Raw genomic sequence first — 18,037 nt, 5'->3', positions numbered from 1 at the left:
AACGCATACTGAGACTTAATGTGCATAAAATGGATATTAGCATTTTAAAGAGGCAGATTAACACATTTATCCAAGTAATTTTCATATATTGCTTCTAATAAAAGCTTTGCAGTATAAAATTCTTAATGAGGCTAATCGCATGCATTCCATTTAGTGGGGGTGATTAGGGATAACATAGAGGTATTTTTAATCAGTTTTCTGAGGCTTAAGTGTATTGTTATTAGTAGTAGTAGTATTATATAATTACTTGATTTTTCATGACTTTTGTATGTGGAATATATTTACACACACACACACGACACAAGTCTCTCTCTCTCTCTGTATATACATATATCCAATTAACAAAAACGTCCATCGTTCAATCATGTAGATATTAATTATTTACAGGCTGATGGGCTGGAATGATAGCCCCGGGCTGGGGACAGACGGAGAGAAATCAAAAAACATAAATTCAAACCGAGGAGACAAAAATATACAAACTTTACACTGCAAAACCCGGCAGGCTTTACATACAAACGATACATTTAAATATAAGGTACTCTCTTCTCTTGCTTTCCATCGGACAGGCCCAGGCCTCCAGGTTCCTGAGCGTTGGCGCGTTTCTTCCAGACCGAATTGAGGGCCGCCAAGGCTTCGACCGTCACTCTCAGCTTCCCGATCACCGCTCTGTTGTCTTGCGAACGGAAAACTAGAGAAGGGAAACAGCGGCAGAAAAGAGAATGACCCATCAAGAAGCAGGTTGACGGACATCTTAACTTCTGCATCTCTGAGTAGCTTCAGCCGGGCACCGAAAAAGGACTTGGGACAGGCTTACAACAAAAAAAAATAAATTAAAAAAATGGAGTGAGAGGGAGGCAGAGGAAGATTGATTTAATGTCTGCAAGCCTTCAGCTCCACGTTTCTAAGGAGCATCGGGACCTGCTCTTGGGGTGAGAGGCTGAAACGATGGCCCAGCCTGAGCAAAGTGGATCCCAGGCCAAACCACGGAGCGTCGGTGGTCTGTTTAGGAGGTGACGGGGTCGAGACCCAAAGGCCAAGCTGCCGGGTTTTCTGGGGAAACCCTTTCCCTCTCTCTCTTTCGAAAAGCAAAAAAAAAAATCTTTGAAAGGACATCGGTAAAAAAAAAAAGGGTTTCCTTCTGAAAGTGAGATTAACGTTTTAGCAAGTTCGTTTCGATTGTCTCGGAAGGCAGCTTCCATCTGACTCTCTCACGTGACGGGATAGCTCCTCCACGGACGATCACAACCACTGGGGACAGAATCCCCCGTTGCTTAAGCCGTGGGGTCGTTAAAACGAATCGTGCCCAATTTTCTGAACTTTTTGGTCCTTCGGTGCTGAATGTCCCCGGGTCACACGACTTGCTTTTGCGACCTTTGGTCAATCAAAGTCAACGGAGAAGCCAGATCCGCTTAGCAACCATAATACTAATGCAGCAACTGCACTGATTCACTTAACAACGGTGGCAAGAAAGGTTGTAAAATGGGGAAAACTCACTTTAAAAATGTTTCACTTAGCAACATAAAGTTTGGGCTCAATTGGGGTCATAAGTTGAGGACTACATGTACATGATTAGTCTTTTTCGAAAGTTACTTTTGTTCTTCTGGTACTGACGAGAAAGAATCATTCTGACTAGTTGCTTGGAACTAACAAGATCCTTGATCTACCAGTTTCTTTAGATTTAGTCATGAAGTCGTTAAGCGAATTCCCCCACTTGACTTTGCTCGTAGGAAGCTGTCGGAAGCCGTTTTGTCCAGTGCCGCTGTAACTTTGAACAGTCACGAAACAAACTCAGTTGTAAACTGAGAATGACCTGTACTTGAGACGCCTTAGAAGGAAGTTGGTCAAGAAAACCCACATTTGAATTAAGGCGTCTTGATGTTTTCTTTCAAGGTAGGACCAACCAACTATCAACCGTCAACGATTCTTAATGCCTTTTTTCGCTTAAGGATGTGTGGACACCTTCCGTAATATTATCCCAAAGATGCTTTTTATGGAGACAACTGTACTTTCTAGTTTTTCTTTGAAGACATTTTGCTTCTCCAAGAAGCTTCTTTCACTCTGACCCCACCATCCTGTCGGAGCTGAAGAAGCTTCTTGGATGAGAAGCGAAACGTCTTCAAAGAAAAAAGGAAGTCCAGCTGCCTCGTGAAAAAAAGCATCTTTGGGATAACTATAACCTGGATGACTGAGCATAGACATCCATAATATTAGATCTTAGGTACTTAATATCCTTAAGGATTTGTGAATTGGGAAGCTGGAGACACTGGTGTCAGAAGAACCACCCTGGACTTACCATCAATGTCCCGGTCAATAAGGTCTTGCCTTTGCTGGAAGATCTGGCTTAAATTCACGTAGGCAAAGCCAATATCTTCACATTCCAGATCCTGCTGATCCTCCGGTGGGTCGCTGACCACTGTAAATCGTATACTGGAGAAGACGGGGGGGGAAAAAGGGGGGGGGGGAAAGCAGGAGAATTATTTCTGACATTGCATTGGGATTTTAAAAAGTTAGATGAAACCTCAGCTGGGTTCAATGAGGTTTAAATGGATTTGGATCCCTCGCAGTTCAGGGCCAGGAGGGGATCCAGTCCCATCCTTAACCGGCCACAGGAGTCAAGAGAAGAGCATGGTTGATTTGTTCTCCACAGCACCTTCTGGGCCAAGAAGGTCCTTTGGGGTCTTTGGGGGAGGCTCTGATATGGACCGGGAACATCCCTATGGATCAAGAGAAAGGAGTTGCTTTTTGTTCGGAAGGGAAGCGGCTGCTTTAATGATGCATTTGGCTAACAGAAGGGGCAATTTAGTACTTAGATCATCTTCCAACAGAGCATCAACAATGTGCTACGCAGCATCAGAGTGCTGGTAGCTACATTCATTTATGCTCTCAACACATTTGGCTCTTATGATCGTGGGAAACTGCTCAGAGCTGGATTAAGGGTGCCCCTGCCTCATACTTCCTTCCTTCCTTCCTTCCTTCCTTCCTTCCTTCCTTCCTTCCTTCCTTCCTTCCTTCCTTCCTTCCTTCCTTCCTTCCTTCCTTCCCTCCCTCCAGCTGCCCATCTCAATCAATGAGTCTGGTTAGTTTACAATTCCTAGCTCTGTTTAACAGACCCAGAACTACGCCCTTGGAAATAAACAAAAAAACAAAAAAAAATTGTAGGGAGGAAGGAGGAAAAGGATCATCAAGGGGGGGGGAAACAGGGTATCACGCAAGACCAGAAACAATGTATTATTCTTATTTTATAAGTTAGCATTCCTATCTAAGATACTTTGTGGAATGGTAGACGGGGCCTGGGAAAAGGGGTCTTGCAGCATTCTGGCTTCTCCTTCAAACACAAAAAGGAAACTCTTTAATCTGTCCCATCCATAAGCATTTAAAAAAAAAAAACTAGGATAAAATGTGCTATTTCAGAAGTTTCCAATATATAATATAGGAGAATGTCCTTGAGCCGTAAATATTGCTTGTGGTGGGCTCTGGTATTTGACGTTCTGCCAACAAAACTATTAATTCATGTACAAAACGTTCTGGGATGAAATATTATTTTGGAACGCGTGCTTGCTTATGTTTAGATGAAGAATGGAAGGAAACCCTTTTTGGGGAGAACCAATTTAAAACAATGCTACCCCTCTTAAAAAAAAACACACAACAGACCAAGAAACAAATTCCAAAATGGGGCCGTGCGTAAGTACACTCCCGCGCCTGTCGTTCCTCCCGCCACATTTTAATTTTTTTCATCTTGCTGGTTCAAATTCGTAATTTTCGTTCGACGAATAAACATTAAACAATATGTCGGCCTTGTTTGTTTACTTGGCAGTGTGGAATGACACAAAGTACAAAGGCGAGTGGCAAGGACGACTTTCCTTGGCGCCTCAGCGAAGCCACTACACTCGGAAAAGTTTAGCCAGACCGCAGAAAATTAGCTTTGCAGATTGTGAAGCATATTGCGCATGTTCCTTTCTCGAACCAAACCAAACAAAGAAAACATCGACGTTGATGCAAATTAACACCATTCTGGATAGAGCAGATGTGGCTTCGAAAATCTTTAATTTAGCTTCCCAGCTGGCCCAAAAGATCACGTTATTGGCAACAGCAAGAATCTTTTTACGTAAGCTGGGGCAACATACAAAGCCCTCCTTAACCCAGATCTATAGGCGTTAACGTAAGTGTATTAACATTGTGGTTTATTATTCATCACCTTGTGATTTGATTCTTCCAGGATATTAAGCCACAACGTTGTCTTTAGTTTAATCAGGATAAAATAACTGCTTAAAATATTGAAAGCAAACCAGAGTTGGCTGAAGAATCCTGAATGGTTTTGTCGAGAGCTTATTATTAGGAGTGAATTCAGAATTGTGACTAACTCCTTAATTTATTTACTTATTATGTCCATTTCTTCTGGTTATTGACAGAAGAGCTGATTTACAAACCAGCTGAACAACCCATGGTTGTTTCTTTTCTTTAGAAACTGCCTCCAGCCTTCTCATTATTTCTGGGACTGAGTGCACAAATTCAGCCTATATTTCAGTTGCAGAATGAGGGAAGTTGCAGTCGCTCTGCGAGGGAAATGGGCAATTTCCAAATCCAACAAACGCACTGCATTCATATGGTATACTCTACAGCACATCTGGAGAGTTAAAAAAAATACTTCACACCTGCAATTGGGACAATGTTTAGAACGGCAACCTGGTTGCTCTTTATTAAATCACTTTTCCCCATTGTCCAGAAGATGGAAATCTCTGTGGGCACCTGGGAAATTCAATCTGCAACCTAAGCATAACTTTAATTCTCACTGTCTTTGGTGCAGTGCAACTTACTGTAATTTTAGTTATCCCTGAAATTTCCTTTCCCCACATACGTGGCCAATTTGGAGCGATATTTTTATCCCGGGTTGTTTGGTTTCCTAAACTTTAAAGTTTGGTTCCTGTTTCAAATGAAAGGGGGGGGAGGGAAGAAATCTTCTGATATTATTATACAGGGCCTTGTGATAGGAAACATGTGCCAGCGGAGTAAAGCCGCCAACCTCACAATCCGCGGCATCTGTGTAGTTGAGAACAATAATGTGCATTTCCCATCTCTCTTGATGGCTGGGCTTCAAAGAAGGCTCTCGAATCGGACGAGGGAGCAAGGGACGATTCACATATTCAAGTGGTCCACACATGGGGACAAGTTGTGAGGGACAAACCAGGAGAAGATGCTATAATTGGTTAAGGCACCAGGCTAGAAAGTAGGAGACAGCGAGTTCTAGTCCTGCCTTAGCCATCAAAGCTGGCTGGGTGACTTTGGGCCAGTCACCAGGAGACGTTGAGTTCTAGTCCTGCCTTAGGCATGGAAGCCAACTGTGACACAGTCCCTCTCTCTCAGCCCAACTCATCTCACAGGGTTGTTGTGTGGAAAATAGGAGGAGGAAATTGTGTTGGATACGATCCCTGCCTTGAGTTATTTGTAAAATTAATAATGGCGTGATATAAATAATAACATTGGTCTGACTTAATGAATCCAACCATTGATCCATTCGTATGAGTAACTTCTTCTTTGATTGGCAATGGTTCTTGAGAATGGACAATTGGGGAAAATGGTCTATAGAAATATGTTTGGTGCACCATGCACAAATTAAATATGGATGTCCTCCCCTGTTGTTTATTTAAAAAAAAGATGCATAATGTTGGCAGGATATTATGAGTAAGCATGTCCAGAATCAAAAAAATTGTACATTTTAGACCGACCCAGACATTTTTAGCTGGCTTCGACATAAAGACAGGCTTAACTGCAAAGAATATTAAGCAGAAGATTTCGCTTAGTCATTAGGCTTGAATTTGTCATATAAATCAATCATCTGTGCCATGGATTATAGGACTACCGGGATATCTTCAACTTTATTTGGAGTTTTACTAGACCCGGCATGTTATTCATCTGACTAATGTATGCAGTAAATCTGGAAGTCCTTTGCTTGTTTGCTGAAATGAGAAAAGTGTGGGGGGGGGGGAAGAAAAAATAATCTTTCTGAACTTCAAAGTGCTTTAGATGTGAGACATGCCCGCTCTTAAGGGATGACTTTATGGCACTTCCTGTTGGATTCCATTAAAAAAAAAACCTATGTGCCAGCCACCATATGAAGCTCAGTTTGGAAATAAAATGGAGGAAAGAAAAGCTTATTGCCTTATTGCCAGCTAATATCCCGTTAGTTGAAGCTGGTTATCTGTGAACACATGGACAATCTGAGGGTGCATAAAGCTAATCAGCGGTTCTGAAACCAACTAAGCCAGCAACTGCTCCAGCTATGATCAAAATAGCAGAGATTTTGAAATTAAAATGAATTCCTCTCTCCACATACAGACAACGCACGCTGGGTGGACGTGAAAAAGGAAAACAGTTCTTTGCTTTTGAAAAGTGTAAGCCGCATTCAGATACCGTGAAGGGTGGATTTACATTTCCTCAGAAGAATCACGGGCGTTAGAATGACATTTTTTGAGAACAGCTTGCTTGCATCCACGTTACTGTCAAGTACCCGGATAGAAATAACACGTTGATCATGTTGCTGCTGGAGTATCGGAAGCAAAAGTCAAGTTTTCCCAAGTATTTATGACCTCACTGGCTCCTTTTTCCTTTCCTGCTATTGCAGTTAAAAAAGATGTTGAGACTCTAGAAAGAGTGCAGCGAAGAGCAACAAAGATGATTAGGGGCCTGGAGGCTGAAACGTATGATGAAAATTTTTCAGGAATTTATTTATTTTATTTTATTTATTTTTATTACATTTATATCCCGCCCTTCTCCGAAGACTCAGGGCGGCTTACAAGCTTAGCAGTAGCCTTCATTCTATGTATATGCCTGGGTATGTCTAGTTTAGTAAAGAAAGACTAGGGGTGACATGATAGCAGGGTTCCGATATCTCAGGGGCTGCCCCAAAGAAGAGGGAGTCAACCTCTTCTCCAAAGCACCAGAAGGCAGGACAAGAAGCAACGGATGGAAACTAATCAAGGAGAGAAGCAACCTAGAACTAAGGAGAAACTTCCTGACAGTTAGAACAACTAACCAGTGGAACAACCTGCCTCCAGAAGTGGTGAATGCTCCAACACTGGAGGTTTTTAAGAAGAGACTGGACAAACATTTGTCTGAAATGGTATAGGGCAGGGGTAGGCAACCTTGGCTCTTTTATGACTCCTGGACTTCAAGTCCCAGAATTCCTGAGCCAGCCACGCTGAGGGGAAAGGGAGAGGTTTCCAAGGTGAGCCATGCTGGCTCAGAAATTCTGGGACTTGAAGTCCACGAGTCATAAAAGAGCCAAGGTTGCCTACCCCTGGTATAGGGTTTCCTGCCTAAGCAGGGGGTTAGACTAGAAGACCTCCAAGGTCCCTTCCAACTCCTATTCCATTCCATTCCATTCCATTCCATTCCATTCCATTCCATTCCATTTATTAATTATTACTAAGGAATATAAATCAAAGTGTCTTCTCAAAACCTTACCTTCCATGCCTGGGCTCAGATCCACAAAGTACAGCCTTGAGATAATCCCACCTTGCTTTGTGCTTGGCTTGATCGACATATATTACTGCAAAATCGAACAGAAAGGACGGTTAAGTCATTAAGTGCCAGCAACTAAATAAATGCATTTACGACACATGACGTCTTTTGCACAGGCTGATCCTACGTGTTGATTTCAGCAACCTCAAATAATCCCTCGGTGTTGATTGAAACCCCCTGAAATAAAATGCTGCCCTGATTCACATTCACCTTTTTTTTTATTTTTGGGTTTTGTTTTTACAAAGAAACGATAGCACAAGGCCAAGCATTCTTCTGCAATGACTTGTACGCACATAGAGTTCCCATCTGGTACAAGATGCGCAACATAAAACGGGAATAAAGACTGGAAGCCAATTCTAGAAGGCAGAATGTGGAGGGCAGATGAGCAGGCTTTATTCTCAGACAGACACAAATATTTCCAGAAAAGGTGGAATTATTAAAAAAAACCCAAAAAACAAAAAAGCACAAAACCCAGATGGCTCTGAATCCTCAATGCGGAGGTCTTTCCTCGTGGTTTTGATAATGCTCAAAGGGGACCTGCTGTTCAGTGGAAGGGAGAAAAAAAAGATTATTTCAATCGCGGACCCCTTTGCTGGACTGTTCTTGATGTGAGATATTGAGCGAAGACCACCTGCCCTCACGTGAGAGTCTCAGACTTTTAAAAGATCTTCCAGAGTCGTTTGAACCATCTTTTTGAAATCAAGCGAACAAAAACGAAAAGAAAAAAAAGAGAGAGACATAGACTGCAGCTACCTTGACTGATAAAATATAAGCTACCAGGAAGGTTGAGTTTGGTCTTGGCCTTGCATTTATTTGGTGCCCAAGGCTTGGATGTTCTAGCAATGCACATCATCAAAAAATGATGTCCAACACTCTCAGCTTAGGCTTCTGCAAGTCGAGCAATAGCCATTTCGATTTAGGCAGAGCAGCAGGCGATGTTTTGGTGGTTGAGGGCCACGTCCAGTGGTGGGACTCAAATATGCGAATAACCAGTTCTATGTCTGGATGCCGCTCCCAGAAGTCTATTCTAGGCCCGGGCAACAAAAAATTAGCTACTGATTCTGCCAAACTGGTGCAAACTGGCTGAATCCCACCACTGGCCACATCTACGGTTTTCGAGGGAGGGGGGGCTTTCATTTACCTCAGGGCTGTCCCACTTTGGCAACTTTAAGAGGTGTGGATTTCAACTCCCAGAATTCCCCACACTGTCCATTCCTTACTTATCCTTTACTCGTTCTCCAGCTTGGAGCTCCTCAGATGGAACAGAGAAGATGGAACACACATACTCTCAGGGGTGGTCGTGGGAACTGAGGTCTCAGTCACTAACAACAGTCAAACTGGATTTCTTGCAAAAGCTGCTACGCCTCCCGGATAACCAGTTGTGCCAAAATCGGTCCAAACAAGGTTTGTGGTCTTATCATTTTTTTTTTCTGAATCAAATCCTAGAAATAAACTTGACATAATTCCTGTAGTCTATACAGGCGGTCCTTGAATCACAGCAGTTCATTTAGTGACAATCACAACGGCAATAAAAAAGTGACTTTTTTTTCACACTTACAACCATTGCGACATCCCCATGTCACGTGATCAAAATTCGGATGCTTGGCAACTGACATGTACTTACGACTGTTGCAGCGTCCCGGGGAATCGCGTGATTCCCCTTTTGCAACCTTCTGACAAGCAAAGTCGATGGGGGAAGCCAGATTCACTTAACAACTGGGTTACTCATTTAACGACTGCCAGGATTCCCTTAACGCCTGTGGTAAGAAGAGTCGTAAAAATGGGGCAAAATTTCACTTAAGAATGGTCTCACTTAGCAACAGAAATTTTGGGCTCAGTCATGGTCGTTAAGTCAAGGACTACCTGTACGTGGAAAGAAAGTTTCTTCCATCATACTACTCTGAATCCAAAGGGTACTCAGCCACTATTCATTCCTCAAAGCTCAAGGCTTCTGATTAACTCTATGTAAGTCTCGAAAAGAAAAAGAAAAGTTTGGGAATATTTCATTAATCTTACGCTTCTTGCCCGATTGTCAATTTGCAAGCAGGTTTATACACAGCCAAGATAACATTCTTTAGGCCCACAATCATTAATCTTGTTTCTAGGCTGTTTTTCCTGCTTTCTCAGCGTAGTTGAGGCAATATTCTTTCAGCTCTATGAAATATAAATGCTATTTCCTTGTTATCGGTATCTATCAAGTGAAGTTAATCTTTCTCATTTCAATTAGGGTGGTTTAGTCCAAAGAGGCAGTGAGAGAAAACGAGATTGAGGGACCAGGGGAAGGAGGGAGGGAATAATATTTTTCAAGGTGAAATTAAGCATCTCCATTTGTGTGTTGCTCTTTATATCTATCACCTTAGTGAACAAACTTGCTTACACCCCTAATATTTGACTCTTGAGAATTAAAAGTCTTGTTGAGTTCAGGCTGAAAATGATTAGTATAGTGTCTGTGTGCTTATTAATGCCTTCTCAAATATTTGTTTCTTTTCTAAAAAAAATATATTTTATTCTGAAGTACTATTTGATATGTCAACAGGTTATAAGTAGAAGGACTTGGCGGGGAAAGGAGAAATAAGATTCAGATTTTATGCTATCTGTATAGGAAAATACCACCAATTTACTTATCTAGAGGCAAATGGCAATGTAGGCAAGCAGGTAATAGCATTCTTCTCTGGGAAGTCCTTGGTGCTCTCTCTTGAGGTTGGTTGTTTTCTTGCAGACATTTCATCACCCAACTAGGTGACATCATCAGTGCTAGAAGCACCTTCTAAGTACTGATGATGTCATCTACTTGGATAATGAAACGTCTCCAAGAAAACAACTAAGCTCACACCACTAGTGTCATAAACCATCCGCCTATATGATTTTATGGTTAAGTAACTGTCAGAGGCAAGTCCTACCATATGTCCCAACTTCCAAGTTTTGATGTTCTATCTCTTCTTGTGTCAATGATAGGAGAGCTTGGAAACTGCAGTTCTTCAAGTTTTGGAAAATATTCAAATGTTCCTTTCTGAAGCCCACTGTCCATCTTCTTTACATAATTCTTTAGACAGATTTTTTTTAACATGAATAAAGCTATATGCAAAATAATGTCCCTAATTAACAGACAAGCTTGGGCCCATTATAGTATTATGATTTACTAAGAGCATTTAATTTATTAACTGTGATTCTCTCCTCCTTCTATCTATAGATTAGAAAGGCAAAGCAAATGGCTAGGGACCCAACAATACTCAGTTCTTATATGAAAGGTTGCTTATTAAGGCAGAATTTCACAAGATCTCTTTGTCTCAGCTAAGATGGAAACGGCAGTTTCTTAAAAAGCCAGCCACAATGCTTGAGACATAAATATAATAAAAGAATCCAATAAAAAAGGCATTTATTTACTAAGAAATAATGACTTCTCAAATTACACCTGAGTTTATCATGATTATTTTTTTCATACAAAATCCGTGGGGCTGCTAGTTTCTCCCTAAGCTCAAAGTACACTTCCTTTCCCCACCATGTAAATCTCAGTTTTATTAAAGAAAATATTCAATTAACCTCAAATATTCTACATACCCAAATCTAATTAGGCCTGAATAAGAAATGGAGTAAAGCTATAGTAAACACGCACGTTTCTGACTTCATTACTATTAGATTATTGGCTTTCTTGCCGACATTATGAAACACCAAATTCATTAGGGCACTTTCTGTGGAATGACGTTTCTTTACAAGGAGAGCGGGCACAGAGGAAATATTAGATGACCAGTTATTTAAGTAATATCCTAGGAACAGCAAAGAAAAGAGTTCTCTCTGCTAACTTCGTGGCAAAGGCAGAAAAATTATTTCCCAAGAGAAAGTTCAGGTGGTTAGAAAACTGATTTGTAATATGCTTGTATGCAAGAATCCTTGGTTGTATAAACAGAGGCATAGAATCAAAATCATGTGAAGTATTAATACCACTTTATCAATCCTTAGTAAGACCACACCTGGAATATTGCATCCAGTTTTGGTCCATAAATAAGCTAATGAGCAAAATAAACAAAACCAGGAATTATGCACTGGTACTCATGCAATTGCGGACATTTTAAGTAGCCCCGATTTTATCCGATTTTTATATGACCAGAAATATCCTATTTCAAAATCCGTCTTGTTGTAACATACTCCTTTGGGCTATATGCTAAGGGACCTGAAAGAAGCCATCTCCACCACTAGATTCTTTCTGCTTCTTCCTGTCCTAATCAACAGTATCTAAAATGTCACAATCTACAAGAAGGGACATTTAATCCCTTATGAAAAATCACATTGGCCTTCAAACTGGAGCCATTGATTTGCAAATTCCCACTGCTTATTTTCCCCTAATGTGGATACCAAGTTATCTCTACAGTTTATACTTGTTGCAATTTTTTTGGGAGGACATTGATTGGTTATCAGGGAGGGGAGGATACTGGCCAAAATGAATAAAATCTTTTACGGATGGAAGAAGGAGAAGGAGAAGGAGAAGGAGAAGGAGAAGGAGAAGGAGAAGAAGAAGAAGAAGAAGAAGAAGAAGAAGAAGAAGAAGAAGAAGAAGAAGAAGAAGAAGAAGAAGAAGAAGAAGAAGAAGAAGAAGAAGAAGAAGAAGAGACACACAAAACCAGTGATTTAGAAAGACGAAATGAAGTAAATATTAAATGAATTCCTACCATGGCTGTAGTTATAATACACCTGCTGCCCGCTTCTGGGTTTTGGAAGCGCCACAGGAGTTTCAGCTGTTTTGAAACTGGAGAACTTGGACTCTATGAAAAGCCGCTGGATCATCTCATCCATCAAAATCTGGCGGTCCGTGAGGCTGAGCGACACTATTTCGATTCGGATTCTTTCAGCAGTCTGGTTAAAGACAAACCACAGGACCTTTCAGCTTGTAATGCACCACAGTCTCGCTTACTTGGGCCATGTCATGTTGGGGGATTCACCGGAGAAAGCAATTATGTTTGGAAGAGATAGCGGTCAAAGGAAACCAGGCCGTCAAAGAACACGGAGGCAGGACACCATCCAAGCTGACACCAGCCAGAGCATAGAACAACTCAAAGAAGCAGTGCAAGATCGGAAGATGGGGAGAGACTTGGCCCCACAGAAGGTCTCTCTAGACCTGGCCAGTCTAGAGAAAAGAAGGACTAGGGGGGGACATGATAGCAGTATTCCAGTATTTGAGAGGCTGCCACAAAGAAGAGGTAGTCAAGTTATTCTCCAAAGCACCAGAAGGCAGGACAAAAAACAATGGATGGAAACAGATCAAGGAAAGAAGCAACCTGGAATTAAGGAGAAACTTCCTGACAGTGAGAACAATTAACCAGTGGAACAGCTTTGCCTGCAGAAATCGTGGGTGCTCCATCACCTGGGATTTTTAAGCCACATGTCTTAAATGGTATAAGTGCTTGAGCAGGAGGCTGGACTAGAAGATCTTCAAGGTCCCTTCCAGCTCTCTTCTGATTCTGATTCAGAATTGTCAAGAGTCATACACAACTGAATGGATAACATCATCGTCACCATCAATGTTCCACAAGTAGACATGTCAAACAGAAGGTCTTGGGTGACAGAGCTGCAAAGGCGTCTTGATTTGGGGATTCCTACAGTCCTTCCAAGAGGCAACCAACTTATGTTTTATGTGACCTATAATAAATAATTATTTTTTCTTCTTTATTACCTCCCTTTACACTTCTTTCCTCCATTTGGATCCGCCATTTACACTTCTTTCCGCCATTTGCTAAACGGTACATCCACTAAACATGAAACCAACCTATGTCCGGGGGAACTACTCTCTGGTGTAACCACCACACCTTTCACACTACAAAGTAGATCTTCTCGGATCATCATGTAACATGATTGCCCTTGAAACCGCTAGCTTTTCTGGGTGTAGTAAAAAAAATCACCATCTTTAATACATGAGCGTGCATTTACAAGACGTCTTCATTTTTTTTTTGAAGATTAAAAGGAAATCTCTGATGGTGTCAAAAAAAAGTGCGTGTTGATTGCACTATCCACTTAACGTGTTATCGCTCAAAATAACACTGTCCACGAGGTGGAAGGCACTCCGTGTTAAATATTAAAAGACAAGCACGCAAGGAACCTCTCCTGCATTAAGTCGGTGGTTTTCAAAGGACGCACAACCTGTGCGATTTCAAAATGAGGTTAGGCTGAAGAACACTTGAAGGGTGAGATTTGTCTCTTCAAGAAACAAACTGAACACCTTGGAGGTTCTCAGCTGTCAAGTTCTTCTCAACTCTCTCATGATGGTTCCTGTTTGACTTGAAAGTCAATTATCTCCCACATGCAATCTGATGGCTCCTATCTCCATCACCCACCTTGCACTAATAGTCACCAAATTAAACAACGTAAAAAAACAAAAACAAAAACCCATAATGCTGGGCTTATCTTCAAACCAAACATTCATACAATCTTTCAAGTGAGACATAGCAACTGACATTTTTCGGAAGAATATTCTATAATTAAGCCATTGAAAACACCCCAGGATTTCCCCGGTAAATAAATACATATCCTTTCTACACAACAATATCCTTGCTGTCAACCTCCTTCAATATTGGATGAAGCCATCTTGCTCCCACTGTTTTCAAAAGGCATTTTCTTTTATTATGTATCCTAAGACACCTTAACTAAAAACTCAAATCTGAATATTTCAATAAGATTGTTTTATTATTCAGTAGATTCATGGAAATTTTACCAGGATGACAGCAAATATTCCACACCGTTCTGTCTCCACTAATGCAGGTACACAGCTTCAGCTGGCAATATTACCAGGATTAGCATAGTATGATGAAATATTTAAAGGAATTTTCTTTTCGTAAAAACCTAATAAATCAAATGACTGCCAAATGTCATTAAAGTGATGGTCTTTGACTTGAATATGCTTTTCATATTCAAATTCGAAAAGAGGCGGAAGGCTTGGAAAGGTTACTCGTTTCAACTAATAACCTCAAGCACCCTACATTCACATGCATAAAAAATGAAATTGCCTCCATTGTCTAATTTCACTTTAGAAACAGCCTCTTTCGCTTCCCGTCGCATGTATATATAGGAAGTATTTTTTTAAAGTGAAATTCAGAGTAATTCCCTGCCGAATACTTAACTCGGCCGTCAAAAACAGCTCGAGTATAGGCGCCGGTTTACAAATGCCGTCCAAATATAAACAAATATATGCAATAGCAGGATACAATACATATTAAAGAGGGTGGGGGGAAGCAGAAAGACTTCCCATCCGCCATCTTGACTTCTTTTGGTGGCTACCAGACCCTGACAAACAAGAAACCTGTGAGGTGGGTTGGCTGAAAGGGACTGGTCCCAAGGTCATCCAGACTTCTCGATAAGAAAGACAAAAAAAGTCTGGATGGTGGACACGGCAGCACCCTGGAGACAGAACAGAACAGAAGAGAAGGGACTGGAGAAGGTAGCAAAATACAAAGACCTGCAAACAGAAATAGAACGACTGGGACAAAAGAAAGCAAAGGTAAGACCCAACAGCCATATAGGTGCCTTCGGTGCAATCCCAAACCAGCTGGAGCACCAACTTGAATCACATCGGCATTGACAAATCCGCCATTAGTCAATTGCAAAAGGCGGCTTTCCTTGGAACAGCTCCCATCCCACGACGGGACCTCTAACACTGCCTTGGTGGAGCAGTGGGCTAATGCCTCCTTAAGTAACACCAGCTGCCTGCAATTAGTGCAGGTTCGAGTCCCACCAGGCTCAAGGTTGACTCAGCCTTCCATCCTTCCGAGGTAGGTAAAATGAGGACCCAGATTGTTGGGGGCAATTAAGCTGACTTTGTAATAATGCCGCTTGGGGTGTGTGTGAAAGCCCTAATAAGCAGGCATATACATAGAATGAAGGCTACTGCTAAGCTTGTAAGCCGCCCTGAGTCTTCGGAGAAGGACGGGATATAAATGTAATAAAAATAAATAAATAAATAAAAATAAATGCCTATCCCAGGAGCATGGGAAGGACTCAAGAGGTGGACAAAAAAGCCAAATCCAGCCTGGACATCTGGCTGAGTGTGCGTCAAACCAAATAATAAACGATGGTTATTATTGCCTTACTTTTCTAGAGTGATCTTATTCTCCCGCCTATAGCCTAAGCCCCAGATGCATCGATAAAAGCTTTTCAATTCCCCGATCCTTGAATTTTACTTGCTATACTGTGGGAGGGGGAAAAATTCCCATATATGTTCCTGGATAGCAGAGATACATCCACCTGGACTTTGGAAGCTGGTTTTTTTTTTTTTAAAGCTGGATGTCAACATTAATTATGAACTTTTAGAACCTCGTTTAAAGAAAATGATGATGACAGTTTTCACTAAAATGCTATTAGTGCTAAAAAGAAAAGAAAAAGAGAGACTATCTATAACGAAGTGGAAAAGATGTAAACACACCTAGAGGAGAATGAGGCCACCGCAGAATAAATTGGTTTTGCTAAGACTCTGCCCGCGGGCACATTTGAAGATAACTCGAGAGCTGACAGCAGTAAAATTTTATTGTGATAATTGAAAGCTATATTGTTCTCAAATAATCTCGGGGAGATGTGAAGAGATGAGAACAAGCATTGTTTAATTTTATTTCGGCTGTATTTTTAGCCTTTCTGAACGCCCGTGCAAATTCTCAAATGCCCCACGCCTAGCTCGGGAGACTGTAACAAGGCTTTTAATCAATGTATTATACATCAAATTGATAATGCTAACTTCCGATTATATTCACACGTATGAAATATTCATAAAGAACTGTCCAAAGTTTTACATTTTTCTGATTCTCCCCACCCACCCCTCCTCCTTCCATTAATTATCATGCCTAGAAGCTCTCTTTTTTTAAAGCAAAAGCACTAGTCGTCATCTTGAATCAAGCTGACAAGCTAGCAAGAGCCAATTACATTGGCACTCGCTGGCGCTTTGATGTAGTGGAAACTCAGGGAGATAGGGGCAAATTGTGTAGCACATTATGTTAATGACATGATTTAATCCAGCCACTAAACTTTATGTAGCCTGCTAGAAAAAGATGCTAACACTAATTACGCCACTTTGGGAAAGAAAAAGAAGGGGACAAGCCTTTCGTGCTGACGAAGTGGAGCTCATAAATGTTGTAAACGAAATGAAATAATCTACGATTAATTATACATAACGGACAAAAAGAGATAGTGTGCGTGTGTGTATGTATAAGAGAGAGAGAGGGTGGGGAGGAAGAAAGAGCGATTGTAAAGCTAAATTCTGGAGGAAAACATGTTAAGGTTTCTTCTTTTATGATCTAAGAATTAATACCTGGTGCTCTAATTTGTAACCTGTTTTTTTTTCCTTCCTTAAAGGAAAGGCATAATCGCCAATGGCTCAAACAATGGGGTGGGTTATTTGAGATTCGTGAGAAAATTAGCAGAAGAATCTTTCAATATTTGGGGGGTTTATTAATATTTTTTCCAGCACTCTGAGAACTAGGGCTAAGAGCATCCGGGGTGGGTTATTTCAGTTTCATGATAAAATTAGCAGAAGAATCTTTCAATATTTGGGGGGTTTATTAATATTTTTTCCAGCACTCTGAGAACTAGGACTAAGACCATCCGTTAGATTGGAGCAAAATTATTACCAAATTAACTGGATGCTGAAATCAAAGCTGAGCTTAGCAGAAGCCGACGGAATATAAATCCAAACCTTCCCAAAACTTGGCAGCAATTCCTTGGAAAAAAACAGACATTCTGCTTGCAAGAAGTCTAGATTTCTCCCCAGACAGAGGAAAGTGAAGAGAACACATAATTCGGACTTGGATTCGAATCATTGTGAAAGGTTTTTATCAGAGCTCCTCAATCACAGTCTACGTTAAAGTGACAGAATATAGTTAACTTACATAGGGATCCTTGTTAGTTCTCTCCTTCCCAGGGTTTTTAAGAGATCTGGAAAGCTGATGCCAATTGAGCATTAAACAAAAAAAAAAACCCTTTGATTTCTTCCATTCATTATGTTTCGGTCACCTTCGTTGCTCATGTTCGGATATGACACTTTTTTTTCCCCATTAAGGAATTGCTCCAAATTGACACAAATTGTCAAAACAGCACAGAGGATAATGGGAAAGCGAATTATTCCTTTCCTTGGGAAAAAGATCTGCTTGGTCATCAGCGTAAAATAGCAGAACCAGAAGATTGTCCAACCTCATGGCTGCTTGAATCAGCCACATGGACTCCTTTATCTTAGACGTACTGATGGCAAATGGCAGTTTTTTGGTCTATTTGCAGGATTTTTTTTCCTTTCCAGATTGCATTGGGCTTCTCCCCATGTGCCTTTAAGTGGGCTATATGGCTACGTCTTACATTAGATCTATGTGGCTCAACCTTGGCTGGCTGGAGAATTCTGGGAGTTGAAATCCGTACACCTTAAAGAGTTGCCAAGGTTGAGAAACCTTGCATTTGATGCGCTGTATGGTCCGATGCAAACAACAGGCCAGTCTAAATCGTGACTCTTCTTGATACAAACGCAACATCCATAAAGCGAGGATGGTTGGGAGAGTTTAAG

At 41.1% G+C, this 18,037-nt stretch overlaps 1 protein-coding gene across 7 annotated transcripts in view; it reads right to left on the bottom strand.

The window, feature by feature from the left end:
• Positions 1-463: 463 nt before the first annotated feature.
• Positions 464-18,037, bottom strand: part of RPGRIP1L (RPGRIP1 like) — a 57,088-nt gene continuing 39,514 nt past the window's right edge. For 6 of the 7 annotated variants that reach the window (XM_081335735.1, XM_081335737.1, XM_081335736.1 and 3 more), the window contains 4 exons: positions 12,183-12,366; positions 7,462-7,546; positions 2,294-2,427; positions 464-688 (listed from right to left, as the gene is read on the bottom strand). In XM_081335735.1, the coding sequence (XP_081191861.1) occupies positions 525-688; positions 2,294-2,427; positions 7,462-7,546; positions 12,183-12,366 (567 nt within the window). In that variant the 3' untranslated portion in view covers positions 464-524. Of the gene's footprint in view, positions 689-2,293; positions 2,428-7,461; positions 7,547-12,182; positions 12,367-18,037 lie in introns of those variants that run through there. The other variant, XR_014027469.1, reaches the window with a different exon arrangement.

Source organism: Vipera berus (assembly GCF_964194415.1).
Source record: "Vipera berus genome assembly, chromosome: 10".
Lineage (NCBI taxonomy): Eukaryota > Metazoa > Chordata > Lepidosauria > Squamata > Viperidae > Vipera > Vipera berus.
Note: the sequence above shows the minus strand (reverse complement) of the source record. Positions and strands in the feature narration are given on the sequence as shown.